We start from the raw sequence: 22,770 nt of genomic DNA, 5'->3' as shown, positions 1-22,770 counted from the left end.
AAAAACAGCGGAAGCTAAAAGTAGTTTCCTTGACAGCAACATACGCGGTATATCCAGATCCGCCCCGCTTTCTTCACTTCAGCTGTTTTTTGGAGAACCTCTTCATGTCCTGAGCTCCTCTGAATTTACCGTCCGTGTACTCGCCGGCTTATTTCTGTCCAGCGACTTCTCTGAGCGGAAAGGTCCTCAGCGGGAAGTTTGAAATGTGTTCTCCGAGACCAGCTTTGACCGTAGAACTGCTCCACTGAGGCGTGAACTCATGCGCTGCTGTCCGCATGTTGTCTCCGGCTCCCTCTGACCCAGCTGCTCTCAGTCCGGGTGGCTCATCCTGCTGCTCGGATACCGGGGACGTTTTAATCCGCTCCACCCGCATTGTCCTCCCGGACCGCCGGCAGGAAGACAGCGAGACGCCCCGACCCGTTCAGATAACAGTCCAAAAGCTGCGGGACCCTCAGCCCAACAGGGCCAGGGGGAAACAGGGGCTACAGAAACCCAGACCCCAGCCGGAGGTTGTTGGCCCTGAGCGGACAGGAGGCGATTCCCACACCGGTGAGAAAGCAGCAGGCTCTGTTCAGAGAATGGTTTCAACTAGTTCGTCAAAGTTTGATTGTGTTAGAAATGTTCCAGGGTCTGGACATCCGTGATGCAGCCTCGGCGCTTCGCTCTCTTGTAGCTCCTGCGTGTTTCTGACTGTTTATTCCGCTCTCTGCCACATTGTGTGCGAGGTTGTGACGGATATCTGTCTCTTCTTTAAACTGTCCCGCTGTCTAGACAGAAAAAGATACAAACCAAATGTTCGCGTGTTTTGGAACCAGACATCACCCGCAAACAAACACTTAGCACGGTTTGTTTACATGTGCAACTAGGTATAAAGCGCAAAATAACAGAATAAGCCAGAACAAGATCTAAAGCTCTGCAGGCCTCACTTTCCCTCGTAAAGGTCAAAGTTCATGATGCAACAAAAAGAAAGGGTGGCTGGGCAAAAATCACATCAATGGGAGCGTTCCAAGGCCCCAAACACTTCTGTCCAGAAAGAAGATTATTCTGTGAACTGATGAGACAAAAGGGCACATTTTGGAGGGTGTGCACTGCATTACATCTGGTCTAAAACAAACTTCAGAAAAAAACATTAGAGCTACAGACAGACATAAGATAAGATAGTCTTTATTGATCTCACAATGGAGAAATTCACTCGTCACATCGGCTCAAACAAGAAGGTGCAGAGTAGGGAAGGTGCATTCAGTTATGTACAGTGAATCTTCATATATACAATGGATCAAAAAGAATACCAAAAATACAAAAAAAAAAAAAAAAAAAAAGGAAATAGGAATGGGCATATGATGTCTCATTTACATTCTTAGTGGTCTATCTATATATATATATATATATATATATATATATATATATATATATATATATATATATATATATATATATATATATATATATATATATATAAACATATCTATATACTTAAATATATACATATATCTATGCGCCTACATACATACGTACCTACGCGTATATACGAACATATACATTGTATACATTTGTACATACATACATACATGTCGGCTTACTTATGTTCAGGTATTGATAGCAGCAGAAGTCACTACATCAGGATTATTGCACGGGTTGTAGGACAGTGTATTAAATAGATTATTGCACCTTGGTGGAGGTGGTGTGATGCTTTGGGTTCTTAGTTAGAACAGTGATCCAAAGCACAGCAGCAAAGAAAGAAAACCAACAAAAAGAATGTTTTGGAGGAACCTAGCTGTTTTATGAAATTTTTATTCAGGTTCGGAAGAGATCGGCAAGACACAAATAAGGACTCAAACACTGTTTCTGTTCGAATAATAATAAGGCCCACATTTATTGTTCCCCACAGAATACAGCAACATGCTTTCAGACAGGCGTGATGTTCCATCTCTTACCATGGTACAGGACTGGGAAGTCGGTCAGTCCGGTTAGAGCACAATCCACGCGGCCGGGCGTCCACACGAACCCACGGTAGACTTCACCGGACTGAGGGCAGTCTCCCCTTTATATACTTACAAACAAAGGGCCAGGTGTGGAGAACGAATGGCCATTTCTTCCTCCACAGCCGCCCTGTTTCCCAAAACATGTTTCCAAAACAGAAACCGTTCCCAGCATCTCAGCAGTGTGCGGAGCAAAATAACGAGCGCAATCGATGTGAGAAATAAAATAACATAGTGCAAATAAGTGTGTGAAGCACAATATAATTCTAGTTTCACGTGAATATATACAGAGTAAGGGATACAGAGCGCAAATCCATGTGTGAAATGAGACATGTTGCTCCCAGTTTCCTGTGAACCCATGTGCGAACAGTCCTTCTCACAACACATCGTCAGAAATTCCCACCACAAGTTAAAAACAAGTTATAACAAAATAACACATGTTGTTCTTAGTTTTATGTGAGAAACAAAATAACAGGCAAAACTCAGAGCACGAGCATATATGTTGCTCTTAGTTTATGTGAACTGAAAAACAAGTACCAGTTCTTCCCATAATATAAGTGAAAAAAGTTATATAACTGATCAGTTTTTTTTTCCAAATTACATTGTCAAAGAGCAACAATAATTCTTTAATATATCACTAGCCAAAGTCCGGACCTTAATTTGATTCTGATTACATCGCATGACTTTAACCAGGCTGTTTTAGGGGGGAATTACTTCTTCCACATTGGAGCAGGATGCTTTGAATTGGTAAGCTTTCTGTTGTTGAATTAAATCAACATTTGAAAATGACTTTTTGTATTTTACTCAGGTTGTATTTGCCTGATATAGGAATGTTTGATCTGGAGCCAACAAAGTATGACAGTCTCGGAAAATTGAAATAAATAAACACTGTAAATTATGAGCCCATCTTGACGTTGAAAGGGGACGTCTCTTTTGAAATAATTTGAGTTCTAAAATCTCAGCCTTGGACTGCTGTAAAAAAAAAACTTGCCAAACATGCACAGAAATGGTCTCTGAGAAAATGTTGCTAACAGAACCCCTGCTTCCCTCCTCCGCCTCAGGTCAGGAGCTTCTGACGTCATGCTACAAGGCTGGAGGGCGGGGAGTTGTGCTGGGAGCTCTGAGACAACGGTAAGGTGATCATGAAGAAACTCAGTTTTTATATTGAGCTGTGCAAAATCTCCATCAGAATTTTTTTTTAGCAGCTTAAGAACTCATATTTTTTAAAGTCTCCTTTGGTTTATTTGTGAGGCTTTTTCTTTGATGAAACATGATAGATGCATTGTAGCGACAGCCCACCAATGTCGCAGTTTGGCAGTTTTTTTGTGACATAAAGCTGGTGATAACAGATTTGATCTTTCATCTGTCCCTCTGCTCAGCTGTCACAGCACCCACCACAAGAGGGAGGTCAGTGTACAGCTGCTGGAACCCAGGCCCAGTCCGAACGCACCAAGCCATCAGGAGACTCCTGATCGGAGCGCTGACGATGCGGCGGGTGTGTCTTCAGACCGAGGCCTTCAGACCCAGGGGTCGTCTAGCTGTCTGGGAGACCTCAGCAAAACAGCCGCTGCTGCTGCCACTGCCGCTGCAACTGCAGCCGTGGCTGCGGCCGCTCCTCTTCTCAAGGTAGGTAGCTGGGCTGCATGAAATTAGGAAAATATTAAACTAAGATTAGAACTGCTTATTACTGATGACTATAACAATTTCGATCATTCCAGATGTTCCCCAATCTTCTTTGTTTGGCTTGTCACCAAGATCCCAGTCAGATGTACGCATTAAATACAGATGTAGAGGGAAGCACTTTTCCTCACTGGTTTGCGAGGATGTAGGACCTTTCTATCCGTGCTGTGTTGGAGTTTTTCAGTGATCAAGGCCTTGGTTGTTTGTGCCTGCAATACTTTTTTGTTTGGTTTTGCTGTTATTTTTATATCTGTCTCTGCAGGTGTAGAAGCAGACTCCGAGGAGTTTATCTTGTTCTCTCTTTATCCTCTACTCTATTTTTGTCACCTTTTCTCCCTTTTAGCATTCGTCTAATCTTTTTCACTTCCTTTCGTTCTCTTTTACCTCTCCGTTTCAGTGTTCATTGAACTTAAAATAATCCCAGAATAACGTCCAATAAAGTTTTTTGCATATATAAATCAAGCGGAGCACTATGGCGAACGCTGTAAGGCTCCACTTGTGAAAGTAAATCTGTTGGGCTCTGTTTGGCATGAAGACAGCAATTCTTAAAACTGCACTGCCAGACAGGAAACGTAATAAATAAATAAATAAACACACTCATACACACATATATGCCTATACCAAAGAGATTAATATCCAGTTGATTATTATACAATAAGGCTATATACTCCAAGCGTCCATCCAGATAGTGTTTAGATAGTCCTTTTAAGCCTAGTATAGCCCCAGCTACGGGCACGATGAGCTGACATAGACAGTCATACCGACAGTACCACCGAACTATTAGAAAGGCAGATGGTCGCCATTGACGCTGCTACTAGTTAAGTTCCGACTGAGCCGACCATGCTGTAATGCCTCGCAGAAAACCGTCAGCTCAGCGTGGCCGAAGACCAACCCGACATACTCCTATTTCAAGTTCCAGTGAGTCCTCCACTGAGCCTCCTTCCACAAAGTCAAAAAAAAATTACCAGACTCAAACAAGGACATAACATCACGCATTCGCAGTGACGTAATCCCAGTCACATGATGTTGTAAGGGTAAATATACACAGAAAAGGCTATATTTAGTAACAAATTGAGCAAAAACAAAGCTTAAAAGACAAAAATAATAAATACTGCGGCAGCAGGACATGATAATCTTTCAGAAAAAACGTTGTGTGCAACCACAGTGAGTTGCTGACGTATACATTTAAAAAATGTTAAATAACGTGAATATGTACCTTTAAGGTCATCCCACAGCATCTCATTTCAATGAGCCAGAGCTGAACAGCCGGACCGGAGCAGATTGGCAGTTGTTCTAAATGTCCTCCTCGTGTAGACTGCTTCTCAAACAGTGGAACGGCTGATTAAGGTTCCTTAGAGACCCTCTCCCAGATTCATAAGCTGCGATCTTCTGTCTGAAGGCCTCAGACAGATCTTCGGATCTCATCATCGTCTTCACTCTGACTTCAACAATCAGGAACACCAAAGTAAATGTCTGAAGTTTAAACAGGACAAACCTCCTTCAACATGCTGAGTGATTAAGTTTTCATCATTTGTAGCTGATGTCATATGCCTGTGTGATTTTATTTAATTTGAGAATAAACATGGGATGTCCAAATTTACTCCTCAAAAGAAATAGCATTTTTTATTACATTTTATAGAATTTTATTGTTTGTTTATATTACTTACATCTTTTAGTTTTGGTAAAATGGACATTTATCATCCACATGTTCAGATGTGTCAGAAAGCATATAGGCTGCAGCAAGTTGTCTTGATATTTCTAGTCAGATTAATTGGGTGTTCACTCTAGGGATGGGTAATGTCATATTGTTTATGGCGTACCTGAAAAAAGCTTCACATAACTTAATTTAGTTTTTCTTTTGCAAACCCCAGAAAAAAAGTGGTATTGTGGGAATTGTTGTTAGAAGTCTAACAGTCTGTTCTGAATAAATATTTGTTTTCATATATTAAAGTGTAATTGGAATATTCTGTTCTGGAGCACTGTTCCACGGCTACTGGTGTAGTGATTGATTAGCCTATTTAATGATGCGTAGGTTTTATTTTTAGAGTAGTGTACTGGTGTGTTTGTGAGGCTCTAGACTGTGCAGAGATATAGCCAAATACTACGTTGAATTGCAATATCTTTCATTGTTACTTGACTTATATAATCATTGCAAATGTCATTGTAATACACAGCAGAAGATACAGTAAAAAAAAACTTTAATGTCTGCACAATCCTGGGGGTTTTCAGTATTAGTTTTGTTAAACCAACAAACACACGGTCTTGTGTTTCATGTGTTGTTCATCTGAATGTATATTTACCGTATTCTACAACCAGAGGACCAGGTCATCACATTATGTTGTGATATGTTAAAGTTCAGAATTGAAAGAGGCTGTATTATATTTTAGCACAGCGCTCCATCTTCAGCGTTACTCTGACTGGCTGAGACGTGTCCAAAGTTGTTTTCTTTGTCTGCTTCTGTGTTTAGGCCCAATCGGACATAGAAGCTCGAATGTCTCAGTTGTCTGACGGCATCCAGAAGGTGCTGCATACCAACAGGTATGCAAACTGTTTGTAGCTGTTCTGCTTGTACAGTGCTCAGCAAAACACATGTTGAACTTCTTCACATTGTATCACTGTACAAACACCAATTTCAATCCATTTTGGTGGAATGAAAGTACTGCAAAATTGTAAAGTAGAAGGAAAGTTATACATGCTTTTAAGGGAAGACTCCCACTTTGACTGGCTTCCCTGTTTCAGATTAAGAAAAGCAGACCCACAGCATGATGCTGCCACCATGTTTCTCTGTGGGGATAGTACGCTCAGGGGGATGTGGTTAACTGCAGAGGAGACTTCTGATAGTATTTTACCTTTAGCTTTTTCATTTTTGTCAGACTTTCTTAAAGGACGGATTTGTGCAGGGCAATATTAATAGTTGTCCTGTCAACAGACTCTCCCACCTGAGCTGTGGATCTCTGCAGCTCCTCCAGAGTTACCATGGGCTTTAGATCAATCTCCTTGTCCAACCTTTAGTTGAGGTGGGTGTCTATGTCTTGGTAGGTCTGCGGTCGGTTTATCCTCTCTCCATGTTCAGGTGAAGGACTGAACAGAACTCTGGGAGATGTTCAAAGCTTGGGAAATGGTTATAGAACCTCACCTTGCATTAAACTGGACCTGAAATTTTATCTAGACCTGACTGCTAGGTCTTTGTGATGCTGTTTGTTCTCTAATGAACCAACGAGGCCAGGCACTAACCATCTATAGTTGGACTCAGATTATAGAAGTCACAGCTGGACTCTGTTTACTAGTAGGTGAGGTTTAAAGGTTCAATAGATATGCACATCAGTTAATTTTTAAGAAAACGTAAAAATAAATGCATATTTTTCCTTCTACTTTACAATTGTTCCATACTTTATGTTGGTCTGTCAAATAATATGCCAAGAAAATACACTGAAATCTAAAGTTTAACCCAACAAAATGTGAAAAGTTAAATGGTATGAACACTATTAAAATGTACTGTATGTGTGCTGATAAATCCTGTAGCTCCAGATATCTGAGCCAGGATGTTGACTATGCAGCTAGCAGCAACATAAAGTATAAAAATCACTGTCTTGTGTGTAGCTCCAACTTCTACAAGTGCTGGTCATATAATTAGAATATCATGAAAAGTAGATTTTGTTTCAGTAATTCCATTCAAAATGTGAAACGTGTATATTATATTAATTCATTACACACAGACTGATATGTTTCAAGTGTTTATTTCTTTTAATGTTGATGATAACTGACAACTAATGCAAAAACCCCAAATTCTGCGTTGACCTTGGAGCTCAGAAAACCCAGTGGACCAACACCAGCAGATGACATGGCGCCCCAAACCATCAGTGACTGTGGAAACTTTCCACTGGACCTCAACAACAGGGATTCTCTGCCTCTCCTCTCTTCCTCCAGACTCTGGGACCTTGATTTCCAAAGGAAATGTAGAACTTGCTTTCATCAGAGAACGTAACTTTGGACCACTCAGCAGCAGTCCAGTCCTTTTTGTCTTTAGTCCAGGCGAGACGCTTCTGTCTCTTGTTCCAGAGAGGCTTGCCACCAGGAATGCGACAGCTGAAAGCATGTCTGGCATACGTTTGTGCGTGGTGGTTCTGGAAGCTCTGACTCCAGCTGCAGTCCACTCTGTGAACCTCCTCCACATTTCTGAACGGGTTTTGTTTCACAGTCCTCTCCAGGGTGCAGTTCATCCCTGTTGCTTGTACACTTTTTCTACCACATCATTTCCTTCCCTTCGCCTCTCTGTTAATGTGCTTGGACACAGAGCTCTGTGAACAGCCAGCCTCTTTACCTCCTTGTGGAAGGTGTCAAAGGTCGTCTTCTGGACAACTGTCAAGTCAGCAGTCTTCCCCATGATGGGTCGCCTACAGAACTAGACTGAGACCATTTAACTAGCTAATTAGTGTGGCACCAGCAGTCTTCAATACTGGAACTTTTCACAATATTCTAATTTTCTGAGATGAATTTGTGGTTTTCATTAGTTGTCAGTTATGATAACCAAAATTAAAGAAATAAACACTTGAAATATTTCATTCTGTTTAATGAATGCATATAATAATACACAAGTTTCACTTTTTAAATAGAATTACTGCAAAAAAAATCAACCGTTTCACGATATTCTGACTATGTCCAGCACCCGTATGGAGATGGAAGAAAAAGGTGATTTTGTTGAATAAATCTAAGTTTTTGGTAGAGCTTCTTTTTCAGAAATAATCCCAAATATTTTTTATTAACATGTTTTAACTGTGTTTTGCCTGTAGAGGTCAGTAAAGTAGCTTAACACTAAAAGACTTACTGTGAGCCTGAAAAAAAGATGAAATATTATCGTTACAAGTGTTGACTTTTATGTTTGAAGAATGATCGAATAGAAAAAATCATAAATGGCTCAAATGAGCTGGATTGTTCTGTAGTACCTTTAAGTGGTTGTGAACAAGTTGTTTTAACTGTAACTGAAGCAAACTGCGTGTGACACCTCTGTGGCCTGACTGTCTGCTTTGATGTAAGGGAGGGTGACAGCAGGGGGCGGAGCCTGAGTCAACAGACCCTGCATCACCTGGAGACATTGCAGAGCCAGCAGCTGCAGCTGCAGGTAAACTCACTCTCCTGTTTAGATGCTGCTGTGTTCTCCCTCCAGCCTCTGACTGTTTATTGGTTCTCCTCTCATCCAATCAGAGCCAGCTGCTGGAATCAGCCATCAGGATCGTGAGGGGTCATGATTCTGTAACTTCAGATTCCAAAGATGCAGGTCAGTCCGCCCCAACCGCACATCTTACAGCAGGAAGCTACAAGTAAACACACACAAGCACACCCAAAAACCTTGTCCCAGTCATATTTGTAGGTGTTGAACTTTCCTCAACTACGCCTGAGTCTATTGCTATTTCTGATTTCCATTTTTATGTTGAGAATTAGAAAAGGCAAGTGGAAATGGTTAAAACTTACACTTGCAGTTTCATGTCTTTTGGGGTGTTTGTGTCAAAAAAGTAGGATGTGCTTTGGAGAGCATAGAATCTGGTGAAGATTTTAACAGCATGTATTATTAGGCTTTCCTGTTTAACCCAAATTACTCCGAGAACACATTGACGACTTACCCAGAAGGTCACAGAAGAACCCTGAACATCTAAAGCACTGCAGGCCTCACTGCCTTAGTTAAGGTCCAAGTTCATGATTCAACAATGAAGCTAGATTAGGCAGAAATGGTGTCCATTGGAGAGTTCCAACGGTAAACCAATGCTGAAAAAAGCACACCAATAACAAAGAGGTCAGTCTCACATTTACTTAAATCTGTCTTGATGATCCCGTTTGACTTCTGCCAAAATGTTCTGTAGGAAAATCTTTTTGGAAGGTGTGAGTCCAATTACGTCTGCTGTGAAACTTAACACAGCATTTCAGAAAAAGAGCGTTGTATTGGCTGTCAAACCTGGCATCTGACAGCCAATTTGAAAACCTGGTCGACTTGCTTTAGTTTGCCCTGGTAGAACATCCTATTAAAGAATGTGCAGCTATCAGTCAGTGACCTTCAAACCAAACAGAATTGGGTTACGTGCCAGCAAACCCACGTCTGATTGGCTTCAAAAAAGGTTTTGGAGTGGCCTAGTCAAAGTCTAACTAAGATCCTGAAGTGACTGTACGTAGATTTTTAACACACAAATGAAATACAACACATCCGTTCAGACTGCAGATGCTTTGGAAACGATCAGATTCAATTCAATTAATTAATAATATTAATTTATTTAGCGCCAATTCACAACACACGTGATCTCAAGGCTCTTTACAAAGTCAATTCAATCAAATCACTCACACAGATTGGTTAAACGTTTACTATCAAAGGATACCCAGCAGATTGATAAGCAGCATTCACTCTTCCTCAAAGAGCGTACATAACGATTTAGTACCAAATATGGAAGTGGGACAAATCTGAAGTTTTTTGGGGTGAAAAGATTGGAATTGGGCCGTTCACACTGCCATGGAAAAGTTGGAGATGGGTCGCATTTGGGCAAAAAGATCGTATTTGGGTCGCATTTGCTTGTAGTGTGACCGTAGCCTATGATGCAGCAAAATGCAGAGGTTCACGTGCTTCTTCAGGCATCTTCAGGTAAATCTGGCATATGGTGGTATAGAAATAGTAGAATTTAAAACTATTGAGAAATGTAATAAATACCCTGAAGCATGCCAAGGCTGAATTAGAAATGGCAGGTGCTATATTGTCTACTGAAGCTACTGTATCAATGTTTATTATGCGTGTTTTACACCTGTCCAGGGTTTGCCTGGACCCTGAAGACAAAAATGACAGAACAGAATAATTTCTTTTGTATTTACTGTTACCCAAAAATATTCTCTTCTGTCTTCCATCAGCAAAAATGAGGGACCAGAAGCCAAGCTCATCAGGAAGTGGAGGGCCTGCCATTACACCTGCTGCCGTGCAGATGGATGCGGTTACCATGGAAACACGCCACAGTCACTCCAGGACAGAGCAACCCAGGTAAAAATGGATGAGCTTGCAGAAGGCCTCTGGTAATTTCTGTTGTAGCATGTTGTTAAATTTGTTCAGTTCAGTTTTATGTGTATGACAGCAGCTCATCTCAAGTCAAGCCTCGCATTTTTTCCTGTGAGAGGCAGCTTCCTGCAGTTGGAAAGAAGCCAGGCTGAGTGTAAACAACCATCTGAGAATATTTATTATTAAAGAAGCACTTTGGTTGAAATGGGACATCCCCAGCACCATGACCAAAGGGGATGGCTAATGGTTCCCACGGCCAGTGTTGACTCTGAGCTGCACTGGGTTGTGGATGTTAGCGAGCTTTCTTAGGTCTGACCTGGTGCCTTTATGACGTCTTTGTTTGCTTGGTGGATGTGTGGGTTTGCTTTTGGCTCCTCAAATGTTTCAAACAACCGCGTTGGGTTTATTGGTCATTCTGATATCACCCTAGACGTGCTAGCCTACTGAATGAAAATCTGGGCTCCATATGTATTTGGATTGTTTTAGAGGTCCTTCCCTGCCTTCCATGGTCCTCTCCTTCATCTCTGTCTGCAGAGCAGCGCATCCCTCACTGCTGGTTTTTCCCTTACGCACATAGAATACATGTGTTGTCCATGGGACTACCTCTTTGCTGGCTATAAGGTTGGGATGGGCTATTGGTGTTGTTTATCATTATCTACAAAAAAGATGTTTGTGATGAGAGTTTAGATTTGTTGTGATAGTTAAAAAGCTGACAATGTTTGCACACTCCTCAAAACCGACAGTATGGTTGAAATTGTTAGTTTTGCTGGTTGAACTATTGTTTTTCATTGGTTGTTGAGAGCATCAATAACTATTAATAAAAATTTTAAAATATATGGTTGAATGCAGTTGTGTGCTGATTAGCAGTACAGTTACACTACTTTATGTAACTGAACTAAGATAGGTGATAATGCATAACTTTTATTTTCAGACTTGTATTTTTGAGATTCCATGTACAAAGTCGTTGCTGCGCCACTGATCCTGCCTTAACCAATCCATTTTAATTCGAGGTGGTGAGGCAACCAACAGCACATGAAAAAACTAAGGAGGTAAATACTTTGGCAAGGCACTGTATATATTTAGCGACACACTGACATTGATGCCATGCCCATGTGGCTCACAAGAATAGATCTCCATGTTTGGCTCCAAAACAACCCCAAACAGCTTCTTCATCCTCCTGTGACCATCTTCTCGCTGTTTTTTTGGATCACAGATTGTCTTTAAACAAGAGGATGACACACCGAGCAGAGAAAAACAAGATTGTGTTTTGATTTGACAGGAAGCCTTGCAACTGAGGTATATACATCCCTGACATTTCCATAAATCACACTAGAGCTGACAGGACTGACATAGACTCCCGGATAGGTGTGGAAGCGTTGTTTGTTATTTCCAGTAAGCAAATCCAACTTTTTGTTTTCTCTGGTAGAGCAGCCGAGAAGCTGCTGAAACTTTGGAAGTGCTCACATGATTAGAAAGCTGGACAGAGAGATGTTGGAGTCAGGACTATGATCTGACGATAACGTCTTAGTAATACACATGAAACTGCATTTTTGACGCTCTGGCTGGGTCCTTGTCAGTGCTTGAAGTTCATCCATTTAGTTTACCTGATATCTCACGTTCCCCTTTATGATCGATGGTAGACAGATGGCATAAATGAACTCTTTCTCTGTTTTGCTTGTACTCTGTATCCATGCTGTCTCCTTTTTTCCTCATCTGGGATTTGGGGTTGCAGTTACAGGAAAATTCCTTAGAGCTACTCAGTATTCTAGACCAGAATCACAAATATTTCATAAAATCGATACTTAAACCAGAAAAAAATGAGGAATAAAACTTTAAAAGAGAATAAATTGTAAGGAATGTAACAGAGCTATGCTGACAAACCGCCACCTTCTAGATTTCAATTCTAATGTCAGTACTGGTTTTAGTGGGACATTAAAGGAATATTTGTGTAAGACTGAACTCATTTCGGAGTTTTTCTTGAGCTAGACATGTAAACAGCGTCTGTGGCAAATAGAAGAGGATACACGTTTCTCTCTTTGACACATGAAACCTAATCCAGCATCATCTGTTAATGCACGGAAAGTGTATATTCAGGCGTTTTTGACTGGCTTTTTGTTAGACCAAACAAGGATGTAGATTTAGTGGAGAGTATCAGCGTTAAAGTATCAGAATGTCTGAACTGAACCCGGTTCTGCGTGCATGTGTGTGTGTGTGCATTTGCATCTTTTATTTGTATATAGTGAGATTTAGGGTGAACAAGGTTTCAGCTCATGATGTTTAGCAGATTCCTCCCACTTTCTTTATGGCCAGCAGTTGCGTTTCTAGGGCAACACAGAGGGTACCCATCAGAGGGATGCCTGTAGGTGTGTATGTGTGAGGACCTTTTTTGGTCCTCACTTCTTTGGGACTAGGGCTTAGGTTTAGGACTACGGTGTCAATTCGGTTTAGGTTAGGATTAAGCATGTACTGGTAAAGGTTGGGGTTAGGCCATAGAAAGGGTTGAAATTAAATGGAAGTCAATGGATATCAAGGCAAGGTCCCCACTTTGTATTTAAAACACGTGTGTGTGTGTGTGTGTAGAGCTGGCAGAGACGAAACACAACCCTTCTGTAGGTGTGATGTCCTCTGATTACATCAGCATAACTAACATTAGATTACAATGTGGTCCGCTGGCAAAAAATAACACTTTTTTATCTTAATTCAAACAGGAATTCAATATTAGCTTATTATGTTATATTTCATTTTAGTTTGTAGGGTGTAATGTTTAATTTTGGTCCAGGTGTTGCATGTATTGTTTTGCAGCTGGTAATGGCCCCCTGATGGGAGACTGCAGTCCTACACTTTAAAATCACCCCCACTGTTACTAGCCCGTCATACGTTACACCCTACTACCTCATTATCTGCTATCTGTGACTCTCCCGAACGCAAAAAAAGAGAAAAAAAATGTAACTCTTGTTCATTGCCTATTTGTTTGTCAGCTTTTGCCTCATTATGTGTAATGTGAACCAGAGTGGCCAAAGAGAAATTTCACCGCGGTGACAAATAAAATATTCCTGATTCCTGAAATAGGTTGCTGCACAGTTGGTCGACCATTGAGCACATTGTCCAGTTTCCCCTTGACTGGCTCAGATGTGTGATTGATGTAACCTGGCCAGTCAGATTGATCATGTGTAGTACTCTCCGTTCTGGACGTTATCAACCTGGGACTGCTCCTATCAAACCGTTCGGGGAAAGGAGGGACATGCAGCAGAACTCTCCGAGCTGATTGGTGAGGCCACACCTAGCGCCCGCCTACCAAAGGTTGGTTTTAGCCAATCACGATATGAAATGAAAATGTTGAAAGCGGCAGGTGCCATGAGAAACTACAAGAAGGTAAGATGGTCAAGGCACTTCTTGCTGTTCTTCATCCAAAGAGGAAATCGTGGATTCTGACCAAACAGATGTGACAGCAGCTGCTACGTCCTTCTGGGCGGCCATGTTTATGTTGGTTCAGCAGCTTGCTTTCATTACAGCCGTATGTCCCGCCTTAAACCGTAACACCGCTACGTGATTGAACAGTTGAGACAGGTGCAAGATGTGGGTTCCTGTGTTTGTGAACACACAAATAGCGCGAGAGTTCAGCTTGTCAACGAGATTATGATTGACGGGCCGCAAACTGAAAACTCTGAATACCGTTTACTTTTAAAGGTTGGGTACTTAAGCTTTGATGCGTAAACAAGAATGCTTTTGTACTTGTTTTTTTTATGATTCAAAACGACTACCTGTATCAAAGAACCTGCAGCACATGCTTTGTGTTACATTGTTATAGTCCTTTCAGACAACATATAGATTCCCAAGCAAAGCCTAGCACATAGTGTTAATTTGAAAAGTTGCAGAGGACTTCAACCTCACACAGTGTGATGAAAACTTGATATCATCTCCTGTCACACTGCGTGGTAGAAGATGCCAAACTCTGACTCCGCTGCTGTGGCAGCACCACATCAGATAGAACAGGCAGCGATATCAGAGCAGTTTCTGGCGTGCACATATTTTCGGAGCCAAGCTCTGTAAATAGGCAGTAAAAGCAGACTGCTATTAGATGGCTCATGGCTCGGCAAGACGGGACATAGCTCAGGCGTCTCCACAGCATTCAGCTCTGCATGTTTAAAACAGCAACCGCGTTTTTGGTTTGTTTGTTTTAAGGTTATTTTTGTTTTGCTTTTTTACAATTCACCACAGTGAATTGTAGATTTTGTTGAAAAGGACCAATAAGCACGGTGTGAACCCTGCTTCGACTCTCACCAGAAATAGTATCATTTAATATAATAAGTGAATAATAATTGGGCAAGAAAAGCCTGATCGGTGCATCTCTGATCAGGGGGGTTGTCTGTTTTCAGTTGTGCACATCCAGTGCAGTAAAACTGCCTAGCAACACCGACGCACATCTGCACAACCCCTGCATGTTATAAGCACCACCTGCTTTGTCTGTCTCGCTGTAAAACTTGTTGGTAGATAACTGATTTAGAAAGATCTGTACTTCATGTTGGGCTTAATATTTGAACGTTAAAACATCTGAGCTGGTCCGCTCACGCGTTGGTGACTAGATATTGATCTATTTTCTACATTGTTTTGTCCACATGCATGTCCAGCTTTGTTTTTCCTTTTTTTTTAACCTCCCTATCTTGTGTCTTATGATCTGTTTGTCCCCATCCTCTGTGCATGATTTGCTAGTTGACCAGCTGTAGCTGCTGCTTCTTCCACGATCAGGGGGTTAATAAACGAGAGATCAAAGTGAAAGGACAAACGGTGTTCTCCTGGTCGCAAAGAGGAATCCCTCACTCTTCCAGGTAGCGCGGCTGGGAGGTTGCAGAGGGGCGGGGTGTTGCAAACCAAATTCCTAAGCCTCGCTTAGAGGATGCGGGAAGAAACGAGCAACACCCCCACCTTCTGCTGCAACATCACAAGGGAGGAACAATAACCTGAGAGGAGAGGAGAGGAGAGGAGAGGAGAGGAGACACCGCAGTCTGTCTGTCCTCCTCATCCATCCCGTTTTGGGTTTTGGCGCAGCAGCAGGCGGCGGCGTGTGCAGCTCAGCGGAGGAGGCAGGGAGGGAAGATGTCCTCTCCGCAGGTCTCCTCGTCCCGCAGACAGTCTTGTTATTTGTGCGACCTGCCCCGCATGCCCTGGGCCATGATATGGGACTTCACCGAGCCCGTGTGTCGGGGCTGCGTCAACTACGAGGGCGCGGACCGGATCGAGTTCGTCATCGAGACTGCCCGCCACCTGAAGCGGGCTCAGGGCTTCCAGGACAGCCGCTCCCCCGCGGGCGGACTGCCGGCGCAGCAGCAGCAGCAGTCGGCCGCGGCGAAGAGCCTGGCGGGGAAGGAGGCTCTGGGGCCGCTCAGCCACTACCAGGCGGACGGACAGGGGAAGTCGCAGCAGCCCGGTTTGGACCGATACGCGCAGGCTGCGGATAACCGGGCTCGGTTCGACTATTCGGTGCACAGCTGCAGCAGCAGGCCGTCCAACGGGTTCGCGGGGCTAAACGGCTTCAAAGCGGACGACGGTCCGCCCGAGCTGAACCGCCAGAGTCCAAACTCTCGGAGCAAAAGCAACGGCGGGCTGGTGTCGGCACCGGCCCAGATGACCGTGCCGCCCAACCTCATGCCTCAGACCGGGATGAACGGACCGAGCTCGCAGAGTTTGGCGGGAAGACCCCCTACAAGCTCCATGGTGGTCGTCTCTCTGCCCGGCCAGGCGGGACACTCCGAGCTGAGCGGGAAGCGACCCGCCTCCGTGTCCAGCACCGACCAGGAGCGGGACATGAAGGACAAGCAGCGGAACGCCGAGGCTCTGGCTGAGCTCAGCGAGAGCCTCCGGAACCGACAGGAGGACTGGGCGAGTAAGCCCAAGGCTGTGCGGGAAACGCTGCTCCTCCTCTCCGGCTGCACGCCCTTCGACGTCCGCTTCAAGAAGGACCACGGTCTGGTCGGCAGGGTGTTCGCGTTCGACGCCGTGTCCAAAACCGGCATGGACTACGAGCTGAAGATCTTCATTGAGTACCCGTGCGGCTCCGGGAACGTGTTCTCCAGCGCCTCGGGGGTGGCCAAGCAGATGTACCAGGACTGCATGAAGGACTTCGGCAGAGGTCTGTCCTCCGGGTTTAAGTACCTGGAGTACGAGAAGAAGCACGGCTCCGGGGACTGGCGCCTGCTCGGGGACTTGTTACCGGAGTCTCTGCGGTTTTTCAAAGAGGCCGTGGGGGAGGACATGCTGCCGCAGCCGTTCATCGACGGCAGCTGCCCGCTGCTACCGACGTCTCTCGTGCTTCCAGGGCGAGGTTCGGCTTGCGGCAGCGGGAGCAGCAGCACCAGGGCCGGGGCGAGGAAGAGGAAAGCCTCCCCGGAGCCGGACTCTGCCGAGGGCAGTCTGAAGCTGACAGAGGAGCAGCAAAGGCAGCAGTGGATCAACAGCCAAGCCGAAGCCCTCAAGCTGTCCATGGCCGCCGGCTCCTTTGCCGGACCACCTCCCCCGCTGACCCCGGGACATGCCAGCGCGTCCTCCGGCCGCACCACACCCCCCGATGCCGCGGCACACCACCGGCAGTCCCCGATGGCCGCGCTGCTGTCAGTGGCGGACACGCTCGGGAACGCCTACTCCCCCAACAAGGACAGAGACTCGGTTCACTCCACCACTTCCTCTTCCAGACACAACAGCAGCAGCCCGGCGTCTCCCCCCTCCGTGTCCGGCCAGAGGCGCCTCTCCTCGCGCAACGGGGAGAGCGGGCTGTCCGCGCCGGCGCAGTCCTCCGGTGCCATGGACCAGGTGCCGTCTCAGAGCGTGCCCGATTCACCGATGGCCAACAGCGGACCTCTGTGCTGCACTATCTGCCACGAACGCTTAGAGGACACGCATTTTGTCCAGTGTCCCTCCGTCCCCAACCACAAGTTCTGCTTCCCGTGCTCCAGAGAGAGCATCAAGGCCCAGGGGGCTTCTGGGGAGGTGTACTGTCCCAGCGGGGACAAATGTCCCTTGTTGGGCTCCAACGTTCCCTGGGCTTTCATGCAGGGGGAGATAGCTACCATCCTGGCTGGAGATGTGAAGGTGAAGAAGGAGCGGGACCCCTAAGGAGATTGATTCATGTCAACCTTATTGCCAGTGGGGGTGGGGAGAGAGAAAAATATCATGACATATCATGACCACACAGTGGTTCTGCTGCTGAGCCTCAAAAACCCATTTTCTATGTGATAGGAAGAAGATCTTGTATAAAAGAAATGAGTTTGCTCCTAACTCTTAGGTCAAAACATTTGAAGTTGTTTAAGACAGCTGCATCTCTGACAGTTTTATTCGATGGCTTAATTATTAGCTCTGCTATCATAATTAACATAACTTTGTAGGTTGGATTGTTGTTTCAATGAAACCTGTGTGTTCTTTCTTTTTACTCAATCGGATGAAATGAAACGATATTCATCAGGTTATTTAGACATAAACAATTGTTCTTTGCTTTCTTTAAGGGAGCAGGTAAATAGTGGTTAAAATACTGCTTTGTATTCATTCTTTTTTTTTTTTTTCATGTCCCAGAACATTTGCAGAACATGTTTATCGGTGTTTGAACTTTGAACACTTCATATACATTTAACAGATTTCCTATTTAAAACGTGGTGTTAGTACTGTTAATGCAGTGAAGGACATATAACAGCTTCCTCCACTACTTTGTATACATGTTGATAAAGTATATAAAGAGTGCTTGGATGTTTAGATTACAGTATACAAAATAAAAGTGGAGTTTGATAGTGAAGACAGTGGAGTTCCTTTTTCATATTATATTAGTATTTCTCCCCAGTTGGTGCGGCTTGATCAGAGAAGCTCTTGAAAAAAATGCAGAGCTGCTCCAACCTTCCTGGGTTATGATGTGTTGATGTCTGACTGTTCCTCTCTGTGCTGGAGCCCTAACAGAATTTATGGGTTGAAGATACTCAAAAGGCGCATTTCCACTACAGGGATGTTTTCCTAGAACCAGCGTAGTTTCCTGGGGCAATTATCGCTCCCCCTGCATTTCCACAGCACTTACCAGGGTAAAAGCAAAAAAAAAAAAAAAAAAAACCCTGGGTAGAAATGGACTCCAGAAAACCAGCCCGCTTCATTTAAAAGGAACGTTTGGGTGGAGCGTTGTGGAGGAAAACTACTGAGCATTTTGAACTGCTTACCTTTCTTAGCATCATAAGCTTAAAACATTCTAAGGCTGCGTTCACACTGCAGGGAAATGCGATCCATATCCGTCTTTTTCATGGCAGCGTGAACGGCCCAATTCCGATGTTTTCACCCCCCCCCCCCCCAAAAAAAAAGTCTGATCTGTGCCACTTCCATATGTGACACTAATTCAGATATGCATCAGATATTTTTCAAAGCGTCCGCTGTCTGAACGGTAATGTCGCATTTAATCCGTCTTTCACGTCACTCTCCTGTCTCTCACTACACGTCCACACACAGTAGCAGCAGTTAGCGCTCCATGAAGACCGTTAATAGCTGTGCTGCTTTCTTCTTACCTTGGTCTCGCTATGATGTGGTCTTAATATTATCGGCTCCCATTGCTCAACAGCTTTCTTATAATAACAAGGAGAGACACCTGCCGTTTCTTTTTTTTTTAACGAAACTTTATTAAATACGTCTAGAAACAATTAAGTTCACCATTACTTCTGCAAAGAGTGCACTGCTGTGTGACGTCTCCTGTTATCTGCGCACGCGGGTCACTTTGCTGTCTTGAATTGTTCAGACAGAAGTATGATGGTAGTCACATTTAATGAACGTCCACGTAAAAAAAAAAAAAAAATCAGATTTCAGCAAAAAATCGGAATTGAGCCCCAAGACCTGCAGTGTGAACGTAGCCAAAGAGACTCATACTTTTTGTTAACTTAAACTGAACAAGATCTTAAATTATTCACCTCTGTTTTCTGCCATCCGTGGTGAAAGAGGAAGTGAATTCTTCACACAAAGGAATATTTTAGGGTTCTAAGCCGTTTATGATCTGGAGCCCAACTAACCATCACAACATCTGTGGATCAGTAACAGACTAATTAAAAAACTTTTATTCTGCTGCTGTAGGCGTGTGGTTTATGCTTCATTGAGCCACTACTCTCAGGCTTTATTTGCTAAATATCTGCAGATGTTACAAACATCCCCTTACTTTGAAGGTATTATTATTCTGTTCACAGTGCAAACACTGTGAAATTACCACAAGTTTATGGCTGAAACACCAGGATTTAAGCCCAAACACATTTTGCCTCAGAAGCGATGGCCCACAGAAGTCTGTGTTGTAGAAATCCCTTCTGCTTTATGGTTTTCTGGGCGTTTACATAAGCGTAGTGGCTGTGGAAGAATCATTGGTTATAGTTTCATTGCTAAAAATCAGTATTAAGTCCTGGTGAAGGAGGCCCTAACCCACGCTTTGCCTCAAAGCAAGAGCTTGGCTGATTCTGCTACAGTGGGAGGGGTTTGAGGTCCTGTGGGAGGGGCTACAAGTGCAGTGGGAGGGGTTTGAGGTCCTGTGGGAGGGGCTACATGTGCAGTGGGAGGGGTTACTACCCAGAGTCATTGTTGTGGACCTCACAAGAAAAAAAAAAGTTCCAGATAAAAGGTTCTAGGTCTTATAGTTGAAACCTTAAAATCCTTAAAGTTCTTCATGAAGTTGTTTTTTTTTTATCTGACATAAAGTTGACTAGTCACAACTTTATTTTGAAAGAATTAAGGGCAACATTTTTAATTTGTGTTGTTGAAGGAATAAAACAACCCCAATTAAACCAAAATGTAAATGACTACACTCCATCTTTAGTATTAATATTATAAAGGACATTTGAAAACCATTCTGTGGAATTTCTAAAGTGCTAGTTTATTTTATAACTATACATAATTTATTTATTTTGTCTATTCACCAGATTTGGATCTTAATAAGCAGAGATTTAGTAGAATACATAATGTGGTATGTATTGCTATACATTGCGACTTTAATTGAAAACTAATACAGTATGTTGGTTCATTTCATGATAACTGGGGTAAAGATCAAGGTCATTTTTAAAGACTGCATGAGTTATTTTTTACAAATGTAAAATTTGCTTAAACTTTAACTCCAAACCCACTGTTTAAAGTAAGGGTTGTTCAATAAGAAATTAGAAAATAGGTTATCACAGATTTATAATTTCTTTTTTTTATTTATGTAACATAAACTTTTCTTAAGTTTATGTCACTTCATCTAACTACAGTCTTATATGTAAATAAAAAAGTTTGGGTAGTTTCTAAATTCCCGGATTTGGGTGGATGTAGCAGTGATGGGGACAGGAACGAGGGGGTTGCTGTACAGTCAGTCTTCCTTTCTCCCAGCTGACACATTCAAATGAAAACGCGTTAGTTGCTGCAGGAGCAGCTATAGTACAGAACTCCCCTGAGGGCTGAGCTTGTGGCAGAGGCACAGTAAAGTGCAAATGTTCTACAAGCTAATGTGTCAGAAAACGAAGGGGCTTGTTTTTCGGGGAAATGTGAACAGTGATATCTTTGGAGCGTGCGACAGGTTTGATCAGATCATAAGGTGCTGTCTTTAAGCGTTAAATTTTCATTTTACTTTTTATTCCAACAGTTTTGTCATTTTTAGTATGTTTTCAGTTGGTCCTAAACAGCTTTGTACATTTGGGAATCTGTTCTGTGTTATGGACTGTCTTTTTGTTCCGCCTTTTCTGTAGTGACACACACATGATGAAACTAACATTTGATATTGTAATGTGCCTTGGGGCTGAGTGAGTTCTAATAAATTCAATTGGTGTAAACTTTTCATTCAAATGCAGCTTTTCTTGTGATGTTATATTCTTCAGAGACAGAAGAGACCCCGATCCATTAAATAGCTCTTGTCTTTTAACGTGCCACTCATTTGGAAAATTTAAGGGCTTTTACTGAGGTGCTAAGTGTGCAGGTTTTTAGGTACTGCTGAACGAATAAAAGTCTGTGGGTGTTCTCTTGCAATGATTGCATGACACAACCAGCAGGCCTCATGCAAACAATGTCATTATGCTTAAACTCTTTCTATTGGCTGTAATGCTCCTACAAAGGATTCTGTCTGCTTGAGCTTCACTCATTGCTGTGACTGGCTGTCAGATTCTCCCGCCACCGCCAGCAACACATCGCTTCACTCATGATAGCACTAATGATGCCTTCTGGTACCTGTTTTAGGCATCCAAACATTCTCAAAAAGGAAACAATATCCATGCTGATCACTAATTAAAAATATAACTAAATTAGATCATTCCTTCTGCATAACATTAATTAGTACAGCAACCCTCAAATTGGGGTTCCTGGACCCCGGGGTCAGCGAACTACGGGTTGGGGGGTCTGTGAAATGCATGTTGGGCCTGAGGAGGCACTGCTGAGGATGAGTCGGGTTAAGCTAAGTAACACAATGGACACATTTTTTACTCCGTCCACTTCATCAAGTAAGGTAAAAGCCAAATCAGCTAAACCTAGGAAATATGACAACAGTTACATTGAGTTTGGCTATATCGAGAATGAGGATCTACTCTCTAATGTTAGGTGTATTTATATATACAAACATATAAAAACACAACACCTAATGTATTTAACAGTAAAAAATCATACCAGCATGAGAAATCTAAAGGGGTCCTTGGAAAAACTTTACAGCTGCTAAGGGGTCCCTGGCCACAAAAAGTTTGGGAACCCCTGAATTAGTATACATGTTTAGGAACTAGGCTTGGGCTGGTATCAGATTCTCACTGTGGTGTCCTCGAGTGAAATACTATGGTTTCATGGTATTGTTCCTAATGTTAAATAAAATGATCGTATTGCTCTTCTTTAAAACATAAAAAGCTCATTTATCCTTCTGCTGCTAAAAATAACATAACTTATTTATGATTGCAGTTATTGTTCTAACATTTCTTATAGGTTTTGATGTATTGGCTTGAGTAAAACTACAGAATAGACTACAGTTTTCTTGTACTTAGTTTACTGTGCAGAACATGCTACCTTTTCGGTCTCATGGTCTTTATAAAGGATCAGAAGTACAACAAGCAGCTATTGGCTTGGTTAGGTTTTTAGGCTGCCCAGATAGCC

At 43.1% G+C, this 22,770-nt stretch overlaps 2 protein-coding genes and 1 long non-coding RNA gene across 6 annotated transcripts in view; all 3 read left to right on the top strand.

Moving 5' to 3' along the window:
* Window positions 1-22,770, top strand: part of kiaa0586 (KIAA0586 ortholog) — a 58,840-nt gene continuing 36,070 nt past the window's right edge. For all 4 annotated transcript variants that reach the window (XM_036151071.1, XM_036151069.1, XM_036151070.1 and 1 more), the window contains exons 1-7: window positions 1-549; window positions 3,041-3,110; window positions 3,359-3,605; window positions 6,127-6,197; window positions 8,694-8,778; window positions 8,862-8,934; window positions 10,542-10,668. In XM_036151071.1, the coding sequence (XP_036006964.1) occupies window positions 276-549; window positions 3,041-3,110; window positions 3,359-3,605; window positions 6,127-6,197; window positions 8,694-8,778; window positions 8,862-8,934; window positions 10,542-10,668 (947 nt within the window). In that variant the 5' untranslated portion in view covers window positions 1-275. The remainder of the gene's footprint in view (window positions 550-3,040; window positions 3,111-3,358; window positions 3,606-6,126; window positions 6,198-8,693; window positions 8,779-8,861; window positions 8,935-10,541; window positions 10,669-22,770) is intronic.
* irf2bpl (interferon regulatory factor 2 binding protein-like) lies at window positions 15,467-18,772 on the top strand. Its single transcript, XM_012879709.3, has one exon. It carries the CDS (start codon window positions 15,778-15,780, stop codon window positions 17,788-17,790), a length of 2,013 nt encoding a protein of 670 aa, XP_012735163.2. The 5' UTR covers window positions 15,467-15,777; the 3' UTR covers window positions 17,791-18,772.
* Window positions 19,268-21,483, top strand: LOC118567053. Its single transcript, XR_004933445.1, has 2 exons — window positions 19,268-20,159; window positions 20,202-21,483. It is a non-coding gene; the product is annotated as an uncharacterized LOC118567053 (long non-coding RNA).

The sequence above is a fragment of the Fundulus heteroclitus genome, chromosome 19 (assembly GCF_011125445.2).
Source record: "Fundulus heteroclitus isolate FHET01 chromosome 19, MU-UCD_Fhet_4.1, whole genome shotgun sequence".
NCBI lineage: Eukaryota > Metazoa > Chordata > Actinopteri > Cyprinodontiformes > Fundulidae > Fundulus > Fundulus heteroclitus.
This window is presented reverse-complemented; position numbering and strand designations above follow the sequence as displayed.